Source organism: Alosa sapidissima, chromosome 13 (assembly GCF_018492685.1).
Source record: "Alosa sapidissima isolate fAloSap1 chromosome 13, fAloSap1.pri, whole genome shotgun sequence".
NCBI classification, from domain to species: Eukaryota; Metazoa; Chordata; class Actinopteri; order Clupeiformes; family Clupeidae; genus Alosa; species Alosa sapidissima.
This window is the reverse complement of record NC_055969.1, coordinates 1,725,161-1,752,927: the sequence shown is the minus strand read 5'-3', so window position 1 is coordinate 1,752,927 and position 27,767 is coordinate 1,725,161. Positions and strand designations below refer to the sequence as shown.

General features: G+C 40.0%; 1 protein-coding gene across 2 annotated transcripts in view; it reads right to left on the bottom strand.

The window, feature by feature from the left end:
• Positions 1 to 27,767, bottom strand: part of jmy (junction mediating and regulatory protein, p53 cofactor) — a 65,155-nt gene that overhangs the window by 18,318 nt on the left and 19,070 nt on the right. For both annotated transcript variants that reach the window (XM_042058540.1, XM_042058541.1), the window contains exons 2-6: positions 27,493 to 27,666; positions 24,588 to 24,738; positions 24,305 to 24,474; positions 9,182 to 9,347; positions 6,767 to 6,954 (exon numbers count right to left, since the gene is read on the bottom strand). In XM_042058540.1, coding sequence (XP_041914474.1) covers positions 6,767 to 6,954; positions 9,182 to 9,347; positions 24,305 to 24,474; positions 24,588 to 24,738; positions 27,493 to 27,666 — 849 coding nt within the window. The remainder of the gene's footprint in view (positions 1 to 6,766; positions 6,955 to 9,181; positions 9,348 to 24,304; positions 24,475 to 24,587; positions 24,739 to 27,492; positions 27,667 to 27,767) is intronic.

Genomic DNA, 27,767 nt, shown 5'->3' with positions numbered 1-27,767 from the left:
CTGTACTACGAAGGGAGCTTAACCTACCCAGATGTAACCCAGGGTTACTTTGTTAAACCGGGGTTGACAAAACCTGGTTATCTTAAGTGGTGTTAATCGGTACTACGACGCTGATTATGAAGTTGATTTGTTGAGCCGGGGTTAACCTAATTGGAGTTTGTGCGCATTCACATAAAAGGGGCGTGTTGCAGCGCAAGTCAAAACTTTCAATGATGACGCAATCACCTTTTACGGATGAGGAATGCACAATTATTATGACAAGTTATGAGGAATTAAAACCCACTCTACGACAAAAATCAAATACGTTGGCAGTGAACAAAGCAAGGCTGTTGGCAACGTATTGCAGATCGGGTAGCCTTAATGCCTAAAAGTAAAGTTTTATTTCCACATGTTCTTCAAATATGTGTTACGGAGGATTAGCTTGCGGAATGTCTGAAATGAGTTTAAATAATTAAATTGCCTATTTTGAGTTCATAGAAATGCCTACAGATGCAACACAATTTAGAAGTGGGCATATAGATTACAGTAATAGGATAATTGAATGTTTAAGTAGCCCCCATTGACTGATTTAGTGTATGCCTAATCCTGTGAACATTTCAGATGCAACACCATTGCCAAACGCACTTGGCGGCAGGTGAAAATGAAACACAAACACATTATTCAGAATAGTAGGTTTATATAGTTATAGCTTGCATTAATATTTCTTAATTATGAAAACATGTAGGCCTAGTATGCTTATAGCCTTCACTTGGCCTCTGTTTTACAGCTAACAAGAAAAATGTGTCTTTGAACACTAGCCTACTAAGGAGTGTTTTACAGTAGCAGAGGAGTTGGCCTTCGCAAATAATAGTGGAAGGGCGATTGTGGAAGGGGTTGAGGGAGGCATTCGGTTGGATTCTGGTGCTGTGGAAATGTGTAGCCTTTATGTGCAGGGTACAGTAATATGACATTCAATTCAACAAGTTTGTTAAAATTGTGATTTTCATTTATTAGGCCTACTGTAGGCTAGGCTATGTCCGATTTATTTTAGGCTATTCTTGCTCAGATGTTCAGCATACTGTAGGCTAGGCCTATGTCCGATCTATTTTCGGACATACAGTATTCTTGCTCAGATGTTCAGCATCACCGATTAGATGGAATACATGAATGTCCACGTAAGGGTATTGCTATGACGGGTGACATAAGAGACTTCTGCCTAGATCATCTGACAAAGATAACGAATTCCTTCGGCTGACAATCTAGGTACGCCGACATTGTCTCGAATTGTTAGTGGAGGGGTGGTAGGCTACTTATAAAGGGTGTGGTTAACGGAAACCTCGGGTTAACCAAGAACATAACCTGGTCGGAGCAGGTTTGAGATGCAGGGTAAATTGACATGGCAGCATACCTAGGTTAAAACATATCCACCTTTCGTAGTACGAGTTAATCGGGAAGTTATGCCACACGTGATCAAGTTACTCTCGAAGTTACCCAGATAAGCCAGTAACCCCGCTTCGTAGTACAGGCCCCTGGTGTGGTGTTGTAGTTGTTCTAACATTACTAGTTGTTGCATGTGCAGCAACAGCATGTGAAAAAACTACAAAGTTTGTCAGACCAAAAAGAACGTTAATCTCGTGATAAAAAAATTTACGCCGTTAAAATAGGTTTGCGTTAACGTCGTTAATAACAAGTTTAACTGACAGCACTAAAAAAAGAAAATAAACTTTGCACCAGGTGGAAAACCAGTTTTACGCCATGCGCCAGGGAGCAAAATAGGGCCCTATGTCACCATTTTCTGGCATTTTATCAATTAAGGCGAGACACGGCAGGTGAAAACATTGTTTTTTTCATGCACTGGTCAATTTCGAGATTTTGAGCTAGTATGTTACCTTAGCAAGTATTCTATCACACTACTACAACAAAAAAGTCCGATTTACACATTTAGGTGTTTATTTCATTATATTGTGTCTCGTGCCTGTATATTTCTCCTAAATTCAGCAAAAGTTAGCATTCTAACCTTGCATGCACTCCCACGACCGTGAGCCAAAACATATCATGTGTAGTACCGTTGGAAAGCTCTGTTTTTCCTGTATCACGCTATGTGATCCATATATGGACACTTCAGCAACCAATCACAAAAGTTCAAAGGTGAGTCTAGGCTGAGAACGGAATCTCATTGGCTGTCTTTCAAGGCTGTTTTCTCAAAATGAGTTTCCTCTCCCACTCTGAGCACGTAAACTCCACTTCAGAAGCAGGGTCATTCCACGTCAATTCAACCAGGGCCCACGCACTTAGGTCTCAAAAGATTCTGAAAAAATTACCAGGTGTACCTATGTTACCCAGGAGACACACTGTAAAATTTATTTTATGTAAGATCAATACTTTTCAAGATACAGCCAGTTTTACGGGGGGAGGGGGGTGTCGATTTTGCTCGGCCTCTTTTTTTTTGTCAAAGTTCACAAGCCCATAGAGCAAGAACTAGGCTCAAATTTTGCATGCTGGTACATAAATAGGAATAGTATGTAGCAAAATCACCACGTTTGATCTGGATGATCCTGCATGTTCATAGCTGTCCCTCAAAGTTGATCAAAATTTTATTGGATTTTTTGGCTGGGCTCTGTTTAGGCCTTCAGAAGACATATTTGCACTCAACAGGCTAGGCTCTTGATTTATTTTCCTTATTGAGATAAGTAGAAACACTCTCAGAAAAAGCAAACACTCTCAACAAAAAAGAAATCCCTTCAGGGTCTGAACAGCAGACCTCACTTAAATAACTGCTACCTTGCAACACTATCGTTTTGTTAAATCGCAGTTGCAGTAGGCTATTTAGCTCAGCATGGTATTGGTGACGTTTCGTCTGTCACTGACAGAAAACACACAGCGTTTTAGTCAGAGAGGACAGTCACCTCGTTTTTTTAGAACACCAGTGTAACCTTAGGCCTACACAGTCAGTCAAAAATGTTCACAATGTCATGAAAACAAATGCCATTTCCTAGCCCACCTGCCTGCTAGTTAGGAATATCGGAAAGTGACCCATTAGGCCTACCACCCGTGACCTATTTTTGCGTCGGCCTATGCGTCACTTAAAGCAACACCAAAGAACTTTCCCTCTGCCGCACGCACGCTATTTGTTTATCCAGCACCGGCTTTGCAAATAACAATGTCCACAGACAAGGTAGAATATTTTGCATGACTTATAAAAGTACGATGTATTGCGACATCAGATGCAAGTCAAATTTGTAGTTTCTTATGTCTCATTCCATCGAACTACAGATCCGCTACCTGATCTGGCAAACTTACATAGTGCGGTTATAGCCGACAGAGGGCCGCGAAGCGAATGCAGAATTGCCGTTCACCCTGTTACGAGTTGATGAACCACTGAAACGATTTTGGAAACATTATTTTAAGGTACAAAAAACTCTTTGGTGTAGCTATAATATATTAATCTTTATACAAAACCAAAACGGCGGATTCCTAAGGAAACGCAAGCACCCATCCCATTCGGGTATCTTATACTGTATTTGTACCAAAAATGACATTGTAGCCTACAGTGATCCGAAGAGCAGTAAACAGTGTTTTAAGGCTGCGTGTACAAAACCGGTTCTTTATAGATCAGCTGGCTAACGCTGCTTTTGCCAGCTGCCCATTACGCCAGGTCAAATTTTGTATAATTTTATTCAGACGAGATACGTTTAGATTCCCATGAGAACGGTTTAGGGAAAAAATTTAAATTTGCTTTGCCATTTGTTCTACTGTCCCAGAGATGTCCCAGACATCATTCTGTTGTGCCCCGGAAGCATTTTTCATGGTCCCCGGGACATTGTTCAATTCGAGCCCTGCTACACCCGACGCCTTTGTGGCATCAAGTGCGGTGCAAGTCTTGTTCCCATCTTACACCCAACTCAGTGATGATTGTTCCGCAAAGCACTCAAGTTCACAAGCTGTCAAATAAACATTGCACACCCACAGGTGTGTCAATAACAGAAATAGGTGTGGTCAGGCGCATTGTCAAAAATCGCTATTTCAACATCACTAAAAATGATAACGCCACTGACCAAGAAAAACCTGGCCTAAAGTGAAAGGCGCATGTAATCCAGTATCTAGTATGTTCATGTGTACAATGATGAATCCTGTAACACATCGTTTCCCAACCTTGGGGTCGCCTGAAATTCAAATCAGGTCGCCTGAGATACTGGGTATCTTACTATTGACCAGTATATTACATTAAAATATACATATATTAGTGCTGCTGCGATTAGTCGACTTAGTCGACCTAATCGACCATGAAAATTAGTCGACGGCTATTCTTTTAGTCGAAAAGTCGTTTTACTATTGACCGCCTATTTATTTTTGGTCTCAAACGGCTTACTGTAATGTTATATTAACTCTATGTTATTAAGACTGTCTTTGGATGTTAAACAGGCTACTAAGACTTTGGCAGTTTTAAACCCGCTATGCACGCAAACTACGCCAGCAGTAAAGCTGCGTGCCTGCCTGCTTTTAGCGCAATTCATTCTTAGGCAGAGCTAAGTGGGGGGAGCTAAGCTAGTAGGTTACGCTAGTCCAGACTCTGATATAGTATTGTGGAAATTGAAATAAATTAAGTGAAGAGTGTCTCACCGCAACGGCGTGTCATTACTTTAATTCATAAAACGTTAACGTTAAAACGAACATGCCGCCGCCCGTGATATCATCAATCAAGGTGCGTGTCATTTGCATGGTCAATAAGTCACGACGCATATTTTTTTAGCGTTTAAGCCAACTGATAAAGTGAGGTAACCTATGTGGTAAGTGCCTGTAGCCTACTTGCTTTGAACATGCTGATGTTAGGCTCATTTGCAAAGTCCTCAACTTCTGTCGCCTTTCAAAGTTCAGCGTTTCTCAAACTATGGGCCGCGCGGACCAGCACCGGCCGTAACGTGGAAACTGCTGGTCCGGAGCCGTGGAGGGAAATTATTCCCGGGGCTTCATCTGATAATTTGCTGCGCAATTGATCAAGGAACCACGGACTGACAGAAAAAGAAAAACGTTTTTGCAAAAAGTAGGAAATACTTGCTAATTTGGTGTCATCAAACATACAATACAATTAAATGATGGTATGAGCGTTCATTCAATGCGTGAGAGAAACTGAAACCACTTGATAACGTTGGTAGCAAAGCTCCAATTCAACCTATTGGAAGGCTATTTAACCCATTCGTGCTGGACGCAGCATTGACTCTCTCGCTGGTTGCTGCGTAGCGCAGCATGCTTTTTATTTCATGTTTCTAGGTGTGCAGAGGCTTAGATAGTAAGGTTTTGGTAGACGTTAACAATTCTTAGTATTTTTTTCAGAAAACCCTCAGGAAATAAGGTTATTTAGTCTAGAATGCCATAGGATTCTATAGGTGTTTTTAGCAGGAATTTCAGGAGTAAATGGGTTAATTATGAAACTACATTTAATAGAACAATGTGGATTTATGCAACTTCCATAAAAACAGAGCACAGACTACACTACACTATCTAGAGTATTGTATAGTCAAATTTGAATAACGTGGCCAAAAGCTTATGGCATAACTAAATATGTCAATATTATTTCCATTTGCCTACCAGTGTATGATGCTTGCATGAGGGAAACATCCCAAAACGATGACACCCATATAATTGCTGTTTTTTTTAGAAGTATTTATCATGCAACCATGCAAAAGCAATGGAACTATTGTAATTATATTTTACATTAGTAAAGCAGTCCTCTGATGTGCATGTTTTCACAAACTTTTTGTGAACAAGCACTTTAAACACTGGCTGCTTTGAAGTGCATGTATAACAATATAGCATAACAATAATAATTGTGATGTGATATAAGGATAATTTGATGGAGGTGGAGATTTCATGTAGGTGGGCCCTATGACCCCAAAGTATGCCATAACCGGGTCTCAGGTCAAAGAATTTGTCAATGTCCATGGCAACACTGGCATACAAATAAAGTCTATCAAAGGTCTGAGATCAGATCTGAAGGTAGCATTTTAAATGTTTTTTTTTTTATACATAATGTTTTTGAACAGTTTACTTACAGTTCTTCTACAGTTCTTTACTTACTGTACAGTGCTTCTAACAAAAGTAGGGTGATATATATTTTACCTTTTCCCTTTAGTTGAGTTCAAAATAAAACGGACACAACAAAATAACATTTTTTTTTTTTTTTTTTAATTAGTCGTTTAGATTAGTCGACTAATCAAAAAATTAGTCGAAAGATTAGTCGTTAGAAAAATAGTTGTTAGTGGCAGCACTAACATACATTAAATAAAAAAATATTAAAAACCCCATGTAATCAGATCCTTCATTACAATCTGGCTACATACAAATATAGACAGCCCACATTAGATGCTTGATTTACGTAATCATGCTTGATCAACATTTCAAACTAAGTAGCAAAACAACCACACACGCAAAGATATCCATTTGGGGAAAATCAAAGTCCCACTGCAAGGCACCTAACCCGTCACTGCTCCCCGAGCGCCGCTGTAGCAGGCAGCTCACTGCAAAGGGATTAGTGTGTGCTTCACATCACTGTGTGCTCACTTTGTGCTCAGTGTGTTTCACTCACGAATTGGGGACAGAGACCAAATTTCCCTCACGGGATCAAAAGAGTATATACGTCTACTCATATAGCAAAAGTCGTCTACAGACCAAAAAAAATAAAAAATAAAAAAAATCAACTAAAATTTCTTGCATCAGCTCAATATTTTGTTGCTTTTGTACCTTCAGTAGTTAACATGATTTTGTTTCTGATGTCGGAAGTGCCTCATACCTTTTTGTTTCTGAGATAGGCTTTTTTAGCGGTAATGCGCCCCCTTATGGCCTCCAGTTGCCGGGTCTTCTGTTGAAGTTTAGCGATCTCATCTCTAAGCGGGGGGGCAAGGGATGCAGTGTCATCAGTGGCCTGCATGGCATCTGGACTCTCATACGCATCATAATATACCACCTCATCCTGCCTCTCTAAAAAAAAAAAACACACACAAAGAAGAAACACAAATAAGAAAGCACTTTAATTAAACCGTTTATACCCGTTTTCTCCATGTACTTTTGTGGTGGTTGGCCGCCGCCATATAAATATTGCAGCCGCTGTTTCAGGATTAGGGCAGGCACAGAATATAGTGCCAACTGCCTTGTAAGTTATCCTTCTAACCGACTGGCCAGTGCACACCTTGCAATTATACAATTACATACTAATTACTAATACTACTCAAAGTTTATTAGGACCCATCCAGTTTTATTCCACAAACATATTATGGTCATATTGTTGTCTTTGTGCACTTTGTACAAACTAAATGTATTATTATTATCAAAGTCTCCACTCTAAGTTACATGTAAAACTCCATGACTTTTCCCTGACAAAAAAAAATGACCTAGGCCTACTATATAATGAATGGGACATTGAAATTACTTCACTGACCAAAGATTTCAGAGCTTTTTTTCTTTTCAGTGATTGAATAACTGGGCATTGAAAAAACAAAGTAGGGCTAACCACAACAACTCAAGCAAGCAGTAATGGATAAAGCTAATTACCCACTGTAATAATATGCTTTGTGGAAATATATTTGTATTAGTGTATTTTGGCAAGTAGATTTTAAACTACTACAACAAAATTCCCTGATATTGCCCACAATCAGGGAATTGTATTGGACTTTCCATGTCTGGAACAGACTTGATTATAATTCCTTGACATTCCAGAAATGCCATGACCTGTGGAAACCATGTATTATTACCCTGGAAATCCAGAGTTCTCGCGAGAGCACAATGGAATTGTCTCTGCGAGACACTCTGGCAATGAGCAATGATGCACGTTACTTTTACCCCGATACCCCGGAACCAGCTAAACTGATGAAGACAGCGCTGCAACGTTGGAGGACAGTACATATTGGTAGTAGTGTTATCCGATTGCGTCAAAGTCCGAAATCATTCAGAGTAAACATGGTCTAGTGTTATCCAATTGCGTGCAGTGAGATTTTTAAATGCATGCTTGTTGCCGCACCTTGAGTTGGGCCATTACATTGTTCGTGGCCAGACCCTTAATCTTTCTAGATTACCAGGGTCTGGATTTTCCAGGCTAATGTATTATCATCACAGATGTTGAAAGTGGGGTGAGCTACCAAAAAACTCCATTTACTGCAGCTAACTTTTTCTATGTACATCGTGTCAAGGAAGCATGTGTGGTGCAGTCTGTCAGGCAGCAATATTGAAAAAACACAATTTTCACAAATTTTGGTGGAAAGATGTAGCACAGGCTGAGGAAAACCCATTCATTTATGATTGCCTATGTCGCTGTCAATCCCCTGCTACATATTCTAACCACCAATGAGAGCGTCTCTCGGAAAAAAACTCCTCTTCAGACACTTCCCTCCTGAAGAATTAACGCAATGCCATTTTGTTGGGCCTTCAGCCCTGAATGTTTAACGTGTAGACCAGAATATATTTTTAAAAGTAGACTGGCAAAGCGTATTGTTTTGTGCACAGCTAAACAATGGTCCCTCCCTACGCAAAAGTAAAGCTGATAGAACACATGCACAGACAGCTTCATGTGCAGGAGAGAGTGAGCGCGCACAGGTCTTTTATGATTGTTGGCTTCTGATGGTATCTTGCTAATTCACTGAAGAAAGACTTATGATTATGATTACAATGGATAACAGTTTATTGTTAAATGTTTATTACCAACAAGCAAATTGTGCAAATTCGTTGGAAAATGAACCCTGCAACACGGCCTTTAAATCTTAACAATGTAGGCAATTATTACCCCGGCTTATTTGGAGACTGGCCTTTATTTATAAATAGAATCCCGGCCCGTAGATTTGAGGATCTATGGTATGCACGCGTGTTTCAGGCATAGTGCAGGTCCTAATCTCTGACTGAAAATACGCAGTACTTGTGCATTTACATAACAATATTGAATAAATTTCTCTGACTGTATGAAAAAATATCTGACCTGTCGCAAGTTCACCAAGCTCCCGATCTCCTTCTGGTCCCCTTTTAGTGGACTGAGGTAGGTTCTTTTAAAAGGGACTATGTGAAAATGCCCTTAAATATCATCTTAGACAATATACACTGCACACCCCTAGTCTACAGTGCAACAAAAAATAAGCTTAGCCTGCATACAGCTTTGGCAGTTATTGAGGACCCTCTTTGACTCAGTTTGACAAGTCCATCTGTGTGTCAACAAATGTCTTACCCATCATCTGTCTACGCAGACTTTGTAGCTGTGCAGAAAGCAGCAGTTCCTCATACTTCAGGATCTCAAACTGAATCTCATAAAGCTGCAGCTGCAGTTCATAATACAGTGCCTCCAGGTGGTCCAAGTGTTTCATTGCATCTTCCCCATCCTGAAGAGCCTGCATCTAAGAAAGAGAGAACAGACCCAGAAGATTAGGGAAAAGAAGAGGTGGGGAGGTAAACAGTGAAAGTATTGTAAATCAGCTATGGTCATTTACCCAGGTGGATCTCATGTGTGTGTCCTATGCGAGCATCCTTTGCTTATCCTTGAATGATTATAATTCAGTAGGGTCTGTCTAGGGACCTTTTGGGTTATCCTCAGGTGTGACTTTCTTAATTCATTAATTCACATGGATTAGATTTGAAGATTTGATTTGAAAAATATTTTACATTTTAACACGTAAATGAAGGGATATCGGGATTAACCGACATGTCTATTACATGCACATGGGTAGACCTGTACCGGTATTGAATATCATCATTATTATAATAAACGTGCAGTAAGCAGAATTTAAATATGGCTGCATTTGACACTTTTACATATTAAAATGACATAGTCCTAACAGTAGGCCTACCAGCTGTTTTGAGTTAAGGCCATGTTTAGCCTAATTGAATAACTTAATGATGGAGAAGATATTTTCAGACCTGCCATCCTTGAAGAAATGTCAGTATTACCTCAAACCAGGGAAAACACATTGCCCACCTTGGCCTTCATGTATGCAGCCAAAAAACAGACCAAACAACATAAATGCTGACAATCTGTTTTAAAGCCTAATCCTTATCTATACAAATCACTGGTGTTGATAGAAAGGGACTGTGGATATCCATTTTCTGGTATCTGTTCTAGCATGTCTGGTTTATTAGTACCTCTTTTCAATCCATTATTATTTGATATTTTTTTTGTGAAGAAATACATCTATCACTCATGTTATGTTGGTGTCTTTCTGCTCCTCTCGTGTCTACTGAGGCTGCAATGATCACATTTCCGACTAAAGGGGTGGGTCTCAGCAATAGGTGCGTTATGTCAGTCTACTGTAGAAGCCTAGGTCTCGCTTGTTTGCGCGCTAATTATAAAGAACTATGATCTATATGCTACACAGAAAACAAACAAATTAAACACCCATCACTGAGCAAGTCAAAATATTTTGCTAGGTCCACTTTCAGATTTGTTGCTAATAACTACATTTGGCCTTGGAAAGGTCTGCTCCCTGAGAACGTCATGTCTAACCATCATCGACACATGGAAAATATAATGCTAAATGAAATAACTCGTGAACAAGCAATAACTTTCCAAGACCAGAACCTGTTTTCCCTTGGTCGAACCCTGTTCGAGTAGCAGAAAACGAATGAACGAATGTCAGAAACGAATGACTTTCTGCAGGCGCTTATGTAACCTATAGAGTATCTCGTAAATTACCCCACTAATAATGCCCTGAATGGTAAAAAACTTCTACAGTAGTACAACTATGTTCTGTATCATACAACAAGGCATTGAAAAGTTTGTTGAAAAGTTTGCATTGAAAAGTATACCAGGAGTTTATTTAAATAACACTTGCCCGATGGATTCTACTCTCTGCTGCTATCTACCGCTGCGTCGACGTTAGGGGCAATAATAAAGGGGTAATAAAGGGGCAGCCGTGGCCTACGGGTTAGCGCTTCGGACTTGTAACCGGAGGGTTGCCAGTTCGAACCCCGACCAGTAGGCACAGCTGAAGTGCCCTTGAGCAAGGCACCTAACCCCTCACTGCTCCCCGAGCGCCGCTGTTGTTGCAGGCTCACTGCGCTGGGATTAGTGTGTGCTTCACCTCACTGTGTGTTCACTGTGTGCTGAGTGTGTGTCACTAATTCACGGATTGGGATAAATGCAGAGACCACTCAAAAGAGTATATATACTTATACTTATATTTTGTTCGTAGTACCAGTTTGCAACAATTATTAGTTAACACTAAGTTGTAAACACTTCGGAAAAAAATCAGACATGAAATCCAAAATAATTGACGTTTGAAGGGAAAACTTTCTGCTGAAAGGAATGATACTGGATCTCCAAACCAGATCAATGAGAGACAACCTGATATTCAGTGGGATTCAAGAAGGAAACAACGAGAATGTAGAAGAAACTCTGAAATCATTCATGGAGAGCAAGCTAAAAACACCGAAAGCAACTATAGCTGAGATTCCCTTTGCCCAAGTCCATCGGATTGGGAAGAAAAGATCCTACACAAATGCACTTCAAGGAGGGAAAGCCATGGATCCATCAGCCAACAGTGAGGGTCAACTTCTACAACCTCCTCTTGACACCAGCTCATCCAAAACGCCCGGACCCAGGCCTATCGTTGCACGGTTTGACCACTCCAAACAACGCGACTACATCAAAGGACTTGGGAGAAGACTCCGGGGCAAGTCGTTCGGCATGAACGAGCAGTTCCCGACTACCATACTGGAGCGCCGCCGAGTGCTTCTCCCTATATACCGTAAAAATCGAAAGGACGGGCACTGGGTGAGTCTGATTGCAGACGAACTTTATATTGACAATCAACTATTTAAAGATCCAAATATTACACCATGGCTAGAACAAAGACAAAACTAGAGCAATAGCCATCCCAGCTCGATTAGTGCGGACTTCTCAGCGGCTATCTTCACTTAAAATTTGAGAACAGGCTCCAGTGAATTAAAGACTTCAGTATTAAGACTATAAGAACAGGCTTTTATATATTTTTTTGTCTTTCTATCATTATGTGGATGCAGGAGGCCGTTACAGACTATAGGCTATGCTACATACAGTAAAATCACAAATCTAACGGCTCTGTCTGTATACATCACTTAATTGCCATGACATCAAAAGGCCAATCCAAAACCTACTCATATTCGAGTTATACCATGTTCTTCCTCAAACTCATGTATCAACTTATCATTGTTTTCACATAATAAGTGGTCAAGCAGAGTCCTGCACGGGTTCGGTACCCGCGGGTACCCGACGGGTGACCCGCACATTTTGATGAAACGGGTGAAAAATATTCTACTGTGTCGGATGCGGGTGCGGGTCGGGTCGGACACGGGTCTAAATTGGAATTGGCCTTTCATAAACATCACATAGCCTACATACGTAACAATATTTTATACATAGTAACACATCCTAAATAATATGCCTGCAATTCAAGTTGATAAAAGCATTTGAAATGCATATTTCTTGTGTAACCTACGTGCCTTCCCAAAACTCTCTAGATGCCTACTTTCACTTTTAAAAATCACATGCGCGGGATCTGCCTGCAGTCTTTCAGAACGAAGTGGCTGCTTATTGATTAAAAAACACCTAAAGATGACTCTTTTGACATTGTCATGGTGGAGAGAGCATGCTCGTTTATTTCCCAATATTGCTTAGATTGTGAGATCTATTGCCATCCCTGCGTGGGAAAAGGTAGGCCACATTTTTTCCCATTCAATCTTGCACTCAAATAATATTTATGTTTGCCTATATTTGCATAAAGTTTCACAGGCTAATGCATAATCCGGTGTAGGCTATGACCGAACCATTCCTTCATTTAGCCTACTACTGCTGTTAATGTAAGTTTAATGATGTGTGCGCAAGGCGGTGTTTGAATCCTAAATTAGGCATTTGCGTGGCGATAGCCTTGTAGCCGCATCTGCTTGAAGAGTGGTAAAATGTTATCACTCTGAGTGTTGTATTGTGGTTTTCATCATGTAGGATAGGCTTGTCAACTTCAGCTGAAGTTGGATCTGCAGTGTTAATGGTTGTGTAATTAGTTCCTTAAACGTGTCTGTTTAACTTGGGTGGTAGACTGATTTTAACTCGGGCACGGGTCGGGGGCCAGTTTTATTTAATGCGGGTCGGGTACGGAATTTAACTATCTCTGGTGTCGGAAAACGGGTCGGATGCGGTTTTAAACATGACGGGTACGGGTGGGTGCGGATTTAAAAAATTGGACCCGTGCAGGACTCTGTGGTCAAGTAAGCTGACAGCATGTGCTCTGCATGTTGTTATACTGTATAAGTCATTTTGTTTAGGGCATGTTTTTTGGTTTTTGTGGATATAGGTTGTATGTTCTGTAAGAATGTATATTTGTCTGCATGTCAAAGTGTTTGCTTGCTTTCTCATGAAGACTTAAGCTTTAAAGTAGCAGCACAGTACGCTCTTGTGGGAAGATATCACAATGTAGGGTCCTTTAATACAAGTCCCATAACTGATTCATGGTAGTCCCGGTAAAGATGATGTCTTGGAACGTAAGAGGATTCAGCTCCCCAGCAAAAAGAACAAAAATATTCCATCATCTAAAAGGACTGGGATCTGATATCTCGTTTTTTGCAAGAAACCCACCTCAAAGAAGTAGAATAAAAAAAAACTTAAAAGTACAATGGATAGGGCAGACAAACCATTCTACCTTTAACTCTAAAAAGGGAGGGGTTTCTATCTTAATTGCCAAAAAAAATCTCCTTTTCATTTAGTTCCTCATTGATTGACTCAGAGGGGCGCAAATAATTGTGAACGGGACCATTGGGAATAACAATATAGCATTAGCTAATATAGATGGTCCAAACACAGATGACCCTGCCTTTTATCATTCTTTATTTGCCGCACTCTCCAACTTTTCAGATTCATTTATTATTTTAGGGGGGGACTTTAATACCATACTGGATTCACAAATGGATCGCTCTTCAATAACTCCCAGACAGAAAACAAATCACTCTTCTTCGACACTTTAAGCAATACATGCTAGATAATGGACTGATTGATGTGTGGAGACTGAAAAACCATGCCTCTAGAGAATACACTTACTATTCAACTGTTCATAAAAGTTTTTCCTGACTAGATTATTTTTTGGTTAATAACTCTTGCGCATGCAATATTATAGACTCAACTATTCATAGTATTATCATCTCAGATCATGGTATTACCCTTTTAGCAGACCAACACTCCTTCCCACCTCCAAGGTGGCATTTTAACACCTCGCTTCTGAGTGATAAAGAATTTTATAATTATTTCACATCTGACTGGAATTCTTTCTTGTATAGGAATGACACTCCTGAGATTAGTTCATGCACATTGTGGAAAACTGCCAAGGTGTTCATGAGGGGAAGAATAATTTCATATTGCTCGTATAAAAAGAAAAAAAAAAGACAGGGCAGAGGAACAACAACTACTGAAAGAAATTAAGAGACTGGAAATTCTGACACCTGACAGACCAGTAAATACAGAGTTATTGGATGTTAAATATAAATTGAATAGCATATACAGTGGGGAGAATAAGTATTTGAACCCATGCTAAAGTTGACTAAAATGCTCATTGGGTTCAAAAACACACCATGCCAATCTCTAGGTATGGTGAAGGGTATGTGATGATGTGGGGCTATTTTAATTCCAAAGGCCAAGGGAACTTTATCAGGATGCATAGTATCCTGGATCCATGAAATAAGTGGCATTTAAAAATAAAAAATCTGCCTGCCTCTATGGGAATTTAACATAGGGGTCACATACTTATTTCCCCTGTAATTTAAGGAAGGAACATTTATTTATTTATGATACATTCTTCATTCACTAAGAAAATTGGTGTCCTTAAAGGTTGGATTTTTACTAGTTGTTTTAATTAAGGCATTAAGATCAATTTCTAACATATTTTTCTTTTTAGTCAACTTTAGCATTTGGGTTCAAATATTTATTCTCCCCACTGTATAACAAGAAAACAAGAAGCGGTATGTCTCAAGCTCCGACATCTTCATTTTGAGTTTGGAGACAAGACAGGCAAACTCTTAGCCAATTAAATTAAACAGCAACATGAGAAGTCAATCATATCCTCAATAATAGATGCATCTGGCACTGCATCCACAAAGGCTGAGGTGATTAATGGAACCTTTAGATCATTTTACAAAAAATTGTACACCTCAGAGCAGGATGCCTCAACTCAGAAGATTTCCTGGGGAATATAGCCTTACCCAAGGTGTCTAAAATACAAACAGAGCAGTTAGAGAGCCCTCTTTCATTAGAGGAAATCACTAAAGGCCTCAATCTCCTGCCCAGTAATAAATCTCCAGGGCCTAATGGCTATCCGGCAGAATTTTATGAATAATTTCCCCACTCTTCATTAAAATGGCAGCTGAAATGCAACAAAAGGGTACTATACCCAATCACGGCATATATTACACTGATTCCCGAGCCGCATAAAGACCATAGCCAATGCGCCAATTATCACCTATATCATTGATTAATAATATAATAATAATAATAATAATAAGCTTTATTTGTATAGCACCTTTCATACACAGAATGCAGCTCAAAGTGCTTTACATTTGAAGCATGTAACACAATAATAGTCAGTCAGTCATTATCAATCACTTTTCTTTGCTGTTTATGATCTACTCAGCAACATATCAAAAATATAGAAAATGACGTCATAAGACTGGCAGCCTTAACCCTCTTACCCCCCACAAGCACGCCATATGGCAACTGTGGCAAGGAAAAACTCCCATATTCCAGGAAGAAACCTTGAGCAGAACCTGACTTAATAGGGGGAGCCCATCTGCTTCTGGCTGGCTGCGCCCTCCAATAGTAGCAGATGTAGAATAATCTGAAAATGTAGTCTACAGGATAAGATGAGTTAACTAAAAGCTTTCCTGTACAGGTATGTTTTCAGATCTTTTTTAAAAATATTTACTGAACTCGCCTGCTTGATGTACAGAGGCAGGGTGTTCCATAGTTTGGGGGCATAATGGATAAACGCAGCTTCTCCACTTTGTTTGTGGAGCACTTTGGGTACGATTAAAAGATTAGAATTGGATGATCTAAGTTTCCTTTGTGGTTGATAAGATATTAAAAGCTCAGAGATATATGAAGGTGCTATGCCATTCAGAGCTTTGTAAGTAATTAACATAACCTTAAAATCAATTCTATAGGAAATAGGGAGCCAGTGCAGTTCAGCCAACACAGGGGTGATGTGTTCTCTCTTCTTAGTCTTAGTTAAAAGTCTAGCCGCAGAGTTCTGTATGAGTGCCAATTTCTTTAGATGTTTTTTGGGAAGACCAGTGAAAAGTGCATTGCAGTAGTCTAACCTGCTAGTGATAAAGACGTGAATTAGTTTTTCTGCATCTTGTTGAGTTAAAAAGGGCCGCACTTTGGCAATGTTTCTCAAGTGGAAATAGGCTGTCTGAGTAATAAACTAATTTAGATATTAAAATCATCAGCAAAGTGATAGCAACTTGAATGGAGTCAGTAATCACACCTTTAATACATTTAGACCAAACAGGCTTCATTAAAGGAAGGCGATGATCAGATAACACCCGAAGATTGTTTAATCTAATTAGTGCCCACAGGAATAGCCTCACTAAATCCAACTCGCCATTCATCATAGCCACCCTCGACGCTGAAAAGGCGTTCGACAGAGTAGAATGGTCCTTCCTTTTTGCAACATTAAAATAATTTGGTTTCCCCCTTTATTTTATCAATTGGATAGAAACAATCTATAACTCACCACAGGCCTTAGTAATAGCCAATGGAGCAATCTCCAAACCATTCCAGTTACAAAGGGGTACCTGGCAAGGATGCCCCCTATCCCCAATGCTATTTGCCTTATTTACTAAACCCCTAGCAGCTGGCATTAGACAATGTGGAAAGATATCAGGAATAACATCCGAGTCTCATCACCACAAAATAAGTCTTTATGCAGACGATATCTTACTATATATTACCAACCCCTCATCATCACTCCCACTGATCCACAAGCTGATAAAAGACTATGGCAATGTGTCAGGATATTATCAATTGGTCAAAATCCGAAATATTGTCAGTATCAGACACAGCAGACATGGTTTGGAAGGCTGAGGAGTGGAATCTCCCTTTTAAAAGAACCTTCCAAAGTAATTAAGTACCTCGGCATTCAAGTACCTTCTAACCTGAATGATCTATTCAAGATTAAAAGATAATTCTGGTATTTAGCACTTTTAGTCCCTTTTCTAACTAACCACTCCGTGAGTTACAGTTTTGAAATGAACGTTAAAGGTGAAAATGAACGTTAAGGGTTGTTTTAAGGACATGTTTGTGCATGCCTGTAGGCAGCCACTCTGAAGCAGTAAAGGCGATTCAAAATGAGTCAGAAAAGTGGAGACAGGACCAATCGTCAAAATGTCGGTGTCCACCACTCTAGTTCATCTAAAACAAACCAGAAAAGGGACTCAAAGTGCTAAATACCGGAATTATCCTTTAACTATAACACCCTCCTGCAGGACATCAAAGATAGCCTTGAAAGGTGGAATAAGTTGCCATTATCCCTACTCGGACGAGTCTCCACCAATAAATTGAATATCCTTCCGAGAGTAAATTATCTTTTGTCCATGATCACTGTTACCCCTCCCTCTGGATGGTTCTCCTCCCTTAATAGCGCCATCACCAGATTTTACTGGAAAGGGGGTAACGCACAAATCAGTTTAAGCTCGCTTCAGAGGCCAAAACACAGTGGAGGACTTGGAGCCCCAAATTTTCATTATTATTTTTCTACATGTTTGCCATTGGATTAAGTTTGACAATCCTCCTTGGTTAGATATTGAAAATACGTTAACTCAAGGGCCGAGACTGCAGAACCTTTTATTTATGGATAAAACTATTAAAAAATCTATAGGTTACGATAGTTGTACAATCAATACATCATTACCAGCATGGTGGAAGACAAATGAAATCCTCAAGTCTAACTTCTCAGTTTCCATACACACCCCACTGTGGAACAACCACGTTTCTTGTGAACAATAAACCCCTTTTAATGCCAATATGGAAGAGGAAACAGAATCGGGGCATTTATTAAGTGTGCTTGCAAAGCAGCATACTTATTGTTCTTCTTAAGTTTTATCATCATTATTAGGGGTCCGAGCAGCGTAGCTGCCCCTATTGTTTCTGTACCGTTCATTTTTTGCCAAAATTCTGTAAAAGTAATACTGCAGCCTAAACCGTAACTCCAAAACTCTTGACATTTTCAGGTATGGTTACCAGTACCCCCCTCTACCCATAACCCAAAATTTGGGGTACTGCACCCAAAGGTGGCGCTATTGGAAAAAAAAGTTAATTATGCTTATTTCTCCTTACCAGATTGACCTAGACTCAAAATTCTTTAATAATATTAATCTCTAAACTCAGATGCATCTTTTTGGCCCTGGTGTTATGGTCTACAAATGTTTACTTTTGCCACAATTTCATGGAAAAGCCAAACATTATAAAAAGTTTCACACTCTTCAAAAATAATCAAATCTTCACCAAAATTCTCACAGACAATGTTTAGACCAAGCCTCACAAACGTTATCGCTCAGAATTTTGATATTTTGTTCCATTTCAGAGATATAGGCCAATAAAGTTAGACCACTTAGGCCTTTTTTCCTAGATCACCTATATTCCTATAAACCGTAAGTCCTAGAAACTTGACATTTTCAAGTATTATTACCAGTACCCCCCACTACCCATAACCCAAAATTTGGGTTACTGCACCCAAAGGTGGCGCTCCTGTCAAAAACGCTTATTTCTCCTTACCAGATTGACCTAGACTCAAAATTCTTTCATTATATTAATCTCTACATTCAGATGCATCTTTTTCACCCTGGTCTTATGCTCTAAAAATGTTTACTTTTGCCACAAATTCAGAGAAAAGCCAAACATCATAAAAGGTTTCACAGGCTTCAAAAATTATCAAATCTTCACCAAAATTCTCACAGACAATGTTTAGACAAAGCCTCACAATTAGACAACTGCCTGCTTCAATGGCGGCGCTCGGGGAGCAGTGAGGGGTTAGGTGCCTTGCTCAAGGGCACTTCAGCCGCGGCCCACTGGTCGGGGCTCGAACCGGCAACCCTCCGGTTACAAGTCCAGAGTGCTAACCAGTGGGCTACGGCTGCCCCAACCAGTGGCACCTATACCACCTATATTCCTATATATACCCCAACCAGTCCTATATCACCTATATTCCTATATGAGTATTTTTTCATACAACCGCTATTAGGTGGATACCATTAACAGTGCACATTTTCAGATCTGTACTCTTTTTTATAAAGCCCTTAATTCTATTGTCAAATGTATGCTAGGAATTTTGTGAATGTGACTACCAAATATGTAGGATTGTCAGTGGCTCAGTGGGATAATGCCTAGTGCTGGTGTTTGTTAGGTTGAGAGTTCGAATCCTGGTAGAGCTTTAGGCTCAACCTGCATTTGCTATTGGTTATTGAAGATTCACACCATTGAACAGCACCTGAATGACATCAGGCAATCAACATACACAGTCATTAGTTGCCAAGAATCAGAATTCCGGGACTCTCTATTACATTTAGGGGAACTTCTTTGTTTACTATTTTTCCTTCATCATTAAGTCGATCATATTTATATTTCATCCATTAGTGTTCTTCTCTACAAATGTCTAATTGCCCCAGAATTTCAAAAAGTTTTCAGGTGTACTCTTTCAGGAAAGCCCTTCATTTTATTGTCAAATGTATGCTTGGAGTTTTTCTTGTGTGTTTATCAACACGCATTTTCACCAAGTGAAAGTGACTGCCCAATGTGTATCACTGTCAGTGGCTCAGTGGGATAATGCCTTGTACTGGTGTTTCTTAGGTTGAGAGTTCAAATCCCTATTACAGCTTTAGGAGCAATGTGCACATGCTATTGGTCATTTACGATTCACACCATTGAACAGCACCTGAATGACATCAGCCAATCAACATTCACACTCATCAGTTGCCAAAAATCAGAATTCCGGGACTCTCCGGGATTTAGGGGAACTTCTTTGTTTACTACTTTTCCTTCATCATTACGTCTATCATATTTATATTTCATCCATTAGTGTTCATCTCTACAAATGTCTAATTGCCCCAGAATTTCAAAAAGTTTTCAGATGTACTCTTTTAGGAAAGCCCTTCATTTTATTGTAAAAATGTATGCTTGGAGTTTTTCTTGTTGTGTGTTACCAATACACATTTTCACCATGTGAATGGCCAACATGTAGGGTTGACAGTGGCTCAGTGGGATAATGCCTTGTACTGGTGATCCTTAGGTTGAGAGTTCAAATCCCACTTGAAGCATTAGTGTTCGAATGCTGTTGGGTTGTGGAGGTTAGCATACCACAATAGAATGCTGTTGGGTTCTGGAGGTTAGCACACTATAACATTACAGCTACTTGTCAATATGGACTTGTAGTGCAAGGCAAGTATAACTGTATAATTATAGGCTGTTTATCTTATTGACTCCGACACAGCTGTAGCCTATAATTATTTGTTATTCTTATAATATTTGTCATTTCTTATACATATTTAGTCAGCTCTTCCACTTGACAGAACAACTCTATATCGGTTCTGTTGCCATGGCGCCGCCGCGTTCGGACGCCTTTTTGGTTGCTCCGCCTAATTTGTGCTTATATTTACTTTTTTACCTTGTATTAACCCCTAATTTTTTAAAGGTTTAATGCATGGGGTAACGTGAGGTGCGTCAGAAAAAAGATAGGCCTGTCCCTCTCAAAACATGTTAAAATAGTGTGATTAGCAACCAGAAAAGAAAAAAATCCCGGGGGATACATCCCCGGACCCCCGCGTTATTATTATTCGGCAATTATGACTGGCCTGCACTGCTAAAAAAAATCTAGAGGTCACGGTCATCTCATTTAAATGGTGAGAACGTCAAATGTAAGTAGGCCTATAAGTCAGAAGAGCTACATATGCGACTGATTACACATTTAATTCACCTGAACAGTGTTTGATTCCTGTTTATAGGCTACTCACTGGAAATCTTGGACCTAACAGTTACTGTGCAAAGCACAGATTCCATTACTGTTATCTGTTATCACAGATTTCATTCCATATTAGCCACCAACAACTGGGTAATTGGAGGCGGACAGAGTACACAGCTTCATTACTTGAGTAAAAGTACAGATACCCTTTGCTAAATTTTACTCAAGTACAAGTAAAAGTACAACAGTCAGATGTCTACTTAAGTAAAAGTACTGAAGTACTTGTTTTAAAAGTACTTGAGTATCAAGAGTACAAGAGTAGCCTACATTTTTTTTTTTTTCAAATATTGCATTACTACTGCCACAGTGCTTACATTTATGTACAGAAACGTCCTACATGGAGTTATGAAAATGTTTAATGTTAATACCTTGGAGAATGTAAAAGGAATTGAAATTAAAATCAAGTAATTTTCATCTTTTTACCATGTTGCCAGGGATGGGCAGTATTTCTAATACATAAAATGTGTATTTCAAATACAAAATACTATTTTGTAATTGAAACACTTGAAGTGAAAACTATCATTAACTTGTTCAGAAAATTTAAATAGTCTGGTGAGGTGGGGCCACAGTTTGGCACATTCCCGGGATGGACCTGCTGTGTCTTCATCCATTGTTTCGTCCATGGTTATGTCTCTTATCTAAATCTGACCATGGAGTTGACTTTGGTGGAAAGCTGAAGGTGATTGCTGATAGGCTGTCCCAATCAGTGGCGCCTGCACAATCCAATCACGTTTGAGAGGGGAAACAACAAATTGAGGATTTCCGAGATTTTTCTTTTTTCCTTTTTTTTTTTAGAAGAAGTAACGGTTATGGATAGAAATGTGGTGGAGTAAAGAGTACAATATTTGCCTCTCAAATGTACTTGAGTAAAGTCATGAGTACTCCCCAAAAATGATACTTGAGTAAAGTACAGATCCCTCAAAATTGTACTCAAGTACTGTGCTCAAGTAAATGTACTCTGTTACTGTCCGGCTCTGTGGGTAATGATGTTGTTATGCATGTACAAAATACAACATTTGAACACCCATATTGCTGCTGTTGTACTTCATTGTATACAGCTGTTAATGTGATGAGGCTACTCATATTTCAAGCCACATTTCTCCGGCCCCTCAGTTGTGATGCTTTTCATGAACTGGCCCCCATTACAAACTAATTGAATAGCCCTGCATTAGATTATCGTCTAATGGCATCAAAAAAGTTTACCCGAAATGAAGTGTTGGGTCTTCTAGTCGCGGACCCTGATTCTGAAGGGGAATATCTGCCTTCAGAAAATGACGGTGATTCGTTTAGTGAGGCTTCAGATGCGTCCCTGCCTTGCAATGATGCAGCTGGACAAAGTGAGAGTTTAGCTTACACCAAGCACAAACGTTGAATCGTTTGCCCAATGTCACTGGTGGGAATAATGTTTCACGGGGTCGGAGTGTTCATCGGGAAGTTAGCAGGGTGTTAGTGGTGTGGCGAACGAGGCTGGAGGTAGCCTAACGTCCATGTAGCGCTAGCTTCTGTCTTCTGACCGTATGCCTCTCCGCAATCGCGGCGACAGTAACGTGGTGGAGCCTTTGTCTAATGCCACTGGGTATGTTAGACGAGGTCGAAGTGCTCATAGGACAGTTAGGGGGGTCGTAGAGGCAGTGTGGGGAGTCGCAATGAGAATGACAGTAGGCCTAGTCCGAGCTGCGCAAATTCTCTCCACTCGGCGCGAGCGAGGCAGATCTGGCCATGCTGCTCGCAGCAGGAGCAGAGGTGGTGACACGGGGCAGGGGAGCCATTAGGCCATGCATAGTCTATCACAAGATGATGGGAATGCCGGCCCTGTATGGATAGGGATAGGGAGTCATTATCTCTACAGCAAAAGGCCTGCTACATAAAAAAAATTGTCAGCCATTTATTAGTAATGGTTTACACTATCTATTTCCCTGACCATTTAGTACATACACTATGTGTTCTTTTTTGTGTGTTCATGTCCTTGTGATGTGTGTGTCCTTGTCAGCTAAGAAAAAAACAACAACAAAAACATAAAAAATACTAACATTGTCTCGTCATCTCACTCCTGATCTGTGCCTTGCCGTGGCAAGTGAGCTTTTGAACTAAACAGGTCTTGTCTACTTGTGTTTGTGTGTCATCTGAATAATATATATGTGCCCCATACATGGAATCAGAGTGCCTACTGTATGTAGTAAATGGAAAATCTCTACAGCAAAAGGCCAGCCTACCGGTACATGCATTTGGTTTGTTTCTGCCATTTATTAGTAATGATTTACACAGTTTGTTTACTACTTAGTATTTACCTGAGCATTCAGTATTGTGCAATATAGCATACAGAAGGTGAGGGACATTTTGGGGGGAAAGAAGTGGTGCATTTTATCATTCAAACATGCGACTTTTCATGAAAATTCTATAATCCAAGATGGCCGCCACCATATGACGTCATAATATGTAAATTAGATATAAACATTTAATCCCTAAATAAACTTTGGGTCATCCTTAATATTTCTCTAATTTACAGAAAGTCTCTATCTCATCACTTTTAAGATATAGCCTATTGAAATGAAGATGTCAAAAAAGTAGCATTGCTACCCTTTGCATGGTCACCGGGGTTTGATTCCTGACAATTGCCCATCCCTTGGTTTTAAAGGTCCGTCACAAATACTGCACTTCAAGATTTCTACAACAACTGGTTTTAATGTTCATATGCTATTTAAACCCCTCAATTGCCACTTGTGTCTCTTATTATTATGATTGTAATAAATTAATTGTAATTGTACTTGCATTCTACATTCATTATGCATATTCATTCATTTTCTCAATTGTCTAATTCTTATTACTATATTCCTTAGAGAAATTAGGTCATTTCTAATCAGTAGACCTATTTAAAATATTTTTTTTAATAATGGTATTTTAGGAAGTGTTCTTTTGTAAATTGTTCTTTGTTGGGATGGCAGCTTGACAATAGATGACAGGAACAGGATAAACAAAGTCCTTAAAATGCAGGTTCCATAATTGGTCTGAGCCTGTGTTCTCTGGAGGCCATTTTAGAGCAGAGAACTATGAGGGAGGACCATCCTCTGCATAGCATCTTTGTAAATAATGGTAGAAGTAAACAACTTTTATTACCCAGTTGCTCCCCTGAAAGGTTTAGAAGGTCCTTTGTTCCCTCAGCAATCAGGCTTTTTAAAAACTGCTGACTAATGCTGCTGTATAGTATCTGCTATCTCAGTAGTGTTTTTAGTGGCCATTTTCTGACACAATGGTACTTATATATTCATTTTTGCACACATCAGTGATGTGGTGGTAACTGCTTTGACCATGAAGAGCATCATGGGTACCTCTTCACAAAGACCATGCTTCTTCTGCTCCAGGCATATCTCTTTGGCCCTCATCAGCTGCAGTGTCTCCTTAGATACAGCATACTGGAGCTTCTCCATGCGCTCCACAGCTGCAGTCCATGCAGCTTTGCCAAACTTACGCTGGTCAACCTTCATACGCTCGTACATCACTAGAAAGGTAAAAACTCTGATCACATTTGAATCAATTTGGATGTCTCATAGCAAGTAACACTGCAATAGTCTGTGTACATGTGTACGTAGGACACTGTAGTGTTGTCATTACATTTCTGTGCTCGAGCTGTAGTCTCAAAGTACTTGACCGTAAGGTCCTGAATGGAGAGAGCAGCGGTGTGAGCCTTCTTTTGCCAGTCTTCATCCTCATGCTTCAACCCCTCCACACGTCGTGGGCCGAGGTACTCTGTCTCAAGGGATATCTTAGGGGAAAAACATGAAGTCAAAGTCATGAAGTGCTTCTTCTGAAGGAGTTCCTAAAGTTTCACATAGTTCATTACATGACAAAATGTAATGCTGGCTAGTGCCAGTAGGCTGTGTGCTGTCTACACTTCTGTAGTTAACCAGAACTTAAAATCAATCAAATTAATCACCATGATTTTGTGAGGGTTTGTTGAAAGCCATCTTCTGTCAGAATCAACTTTATAATTAAGATCATGTGGGGTCAGGCTGCTGATGGTATTTGCCATTTGTGCTCCTTCTCAAACCATCATTGGGGAGCGATTAATCACTACTGCCAGCCACATAGACAGGTTTAAAGTCACTTTCGGTGTTGGCGGCTGCCATAGTCTTAATCCCTGGCCAGGACTCTTTTTTTTTTTTTTTTTAGATAGACTCGTTGCTTGACTTATCGTGACTAAATTCAAGATGGCGGCGAACGGTAAACTTCCTGAAGGTACTGTCTGTATAAATAGTCTTGTAAATAAACTACTAATACTTTTTCAAAGTTCTCAATGTCTCGTTTTAAATGTCAGTGCCCTCGGAAGTCTACCAATGAAGTGTGGAGCTACTTTGAGCCTCGTAAATGGTGTAAAACAGTGATTTATTTGCATGGCTAGGCCGATGCCCGAGGCACCCCCATCGAAAACCTGTTGGTAGCATCGGCTAACTAGCGCCAGATTTCGGAGTGCAAGGGACAAGCCGAGATGAGCTATGAGACAAAAGTTCAGTTTTATTTTTAAAAAGTTGTGGGCAGAGGAAACAGTTGAACAGGATCTGTAGTCTTAAAAGGTGCCCTGCCACACAAAACCGTTTTTACTTGTATTTTTTTCAACATGTTAGGTCCATATGTGTTTGTGCTATGTCGTGAATGTGAAAATGAACAGCTAACTCCTCTGTCAGCTCTAGCCACTGAAAAGAAATAAGCGGAGAAATTAGGCCAATTGCAAAAGCTCTTCAGATTGACGTGGAATTGATGAGCTCATTACTATTCATGAGCTCGCCCAGTTGAGACCATGCCCACAAAATTTGTTTAGCTCTGACAGTTTTCGTAGGCCTATGCAAGAATGGCTGAATGTCAACGGACTTAAACAATGCATTTTGCCCAAGAACCCAGACTTGAGGATCAAATGGCTTCAGTTTATTTTTTGGAACAGTGTCACAGGCTTTGCAAAAAAGTTGCTGTTGAAGCCTGGAGCAGGCTACCATCGCAGTCTACGACCACTGCCTGTAAGTAAAACGTAATTGTCAACTCAATGAAGTGCTATGTTATACAGGTTTAATGAACTCACTAGCCTAGCAGGTTTTATTTATGCACATTTGGACAATGCTAGCACTCACTAGCCAAGCTAAGTTCATGCCATGAAGCTAAAATTAGTTGATAACGGCTGTCATGTTATGGACGAAACCTACTAGCTGTTAGCCAATCAGAGTCAAGCAGCTTAGCTCGTTGAATATTAATGAGAACTGGCGCAAATCGAGCTGAGTCTTCAAGCAGGCTTTCAATACCACACTAGAATGGCTTGAAACAAGGTAACAAAGGCATGTTTTCCACAAAAAAAATGTACAGAGTCCATGGTAGAACATTACCACAAAGTAATGGAATATGTGTGCCAGGGCATCTTTAAGAAAGCCAGATTGTATGCTTAAAGCCTGAGACAGTAGATTGTTTAAAAGTTGAATGTAGATAGTGTAATGGATGTTGATAGACAGAAAGTTTAATGGATGTTGACAGGCAGATTGGTTTAATGGATGTTGGGTGGATGAGTGAATGTTTGAAGATGATATCTGGATAGAAAGTTGGATGGAATGTGCCTTATATCCTTGTAGAATTGGCCTAGTTGAGCAGAAAGCAGTTGATACAGGTGCAATCAGTTTAATTGGCTCTTTGAGGGGGCCTAGTTGAGCAGCTGGCAGTTGATACAGGTACAAATCAAACTGAATTAGCCCATTGCAATGTCATAGTGCCAATGCAAAGTCTATGGGGAAAATAAGCTTGTTTTTTGTTACTATATAAAAATACATTCCTTAAGTGTCCTTTTCAGGACCTACGCTACAAAGTTTGAAATTTCTCCGTTAAACGGTTGAAGCTGAATTAGACGCAGAAATATGGTGGGAGGAATAAAAAGAAGACGACGACGACTTTGGATAACAGAACAGTGCATTTTCATGCGCTGTAAAAAGAGGCCGACAACTTCGGATAACAGAACAGTGCATTTTCATGCACTGTGATAAAAAGAAGAAGAAGAACAAGTCTTCGGAGAAAGGTTTTGAACAACTCTTCTTTTTTTCTGCCCGCCGCCATCTTGCCAGCCAAGGAGTGAGTTGTCCAAAACCTTTCTTTTTAGTAAACTGTGTACACGAACAATGTTCTCAATGCTCGAGTTCATGTGTAGAGGCACTGATGATACTTAAATCAAAGTTTCATGTTGTGTCGAGCCTTCTTAGTGTTTTAAAAATAGCGATTTTGACGCCATCATGTATCAAAATAGTATTGCCCCTAGGATTCCCATTCAAAAGGCCATTTCACCCGAAAACGGCAACTCAACAAGTTTAAAAGTGGCGCTTCGGACACAATTATGTTGTTAAACGAAAGTTTGACTCCGGTACATTCACAAAAACACCCTCGGATGCATTTTGGCAAGAGTTACACTTTAAGCAACAGATAACATTGCGACCAATGCAACACTCAGGGTAGGTGCAGTATATGTGTAAACAAGGGAATCGATGTTAATCACCTTGATCTGCTGTCGGCGTAGCATAGCCAGCTCCCTCATGTCTCTGAAGGGTTGGAGCAGGTAGTGATATAATTCAGTGGTGGCCTCCACAAGGTCTCCATATGCTTCATCCTGCTGAGTATACAGATCAAGCAGCTCCACCATGCTCTCCATGCTGCGCTGCCTCTCTAACAGCTGGGCAAAGACGAAGACAAAGATATTTCATTAGTTTTCCACAATGTGCTACCAGCTGAAACTAGATGTACCGCAAAGCGGCACAAAATATGGCCTCCGCT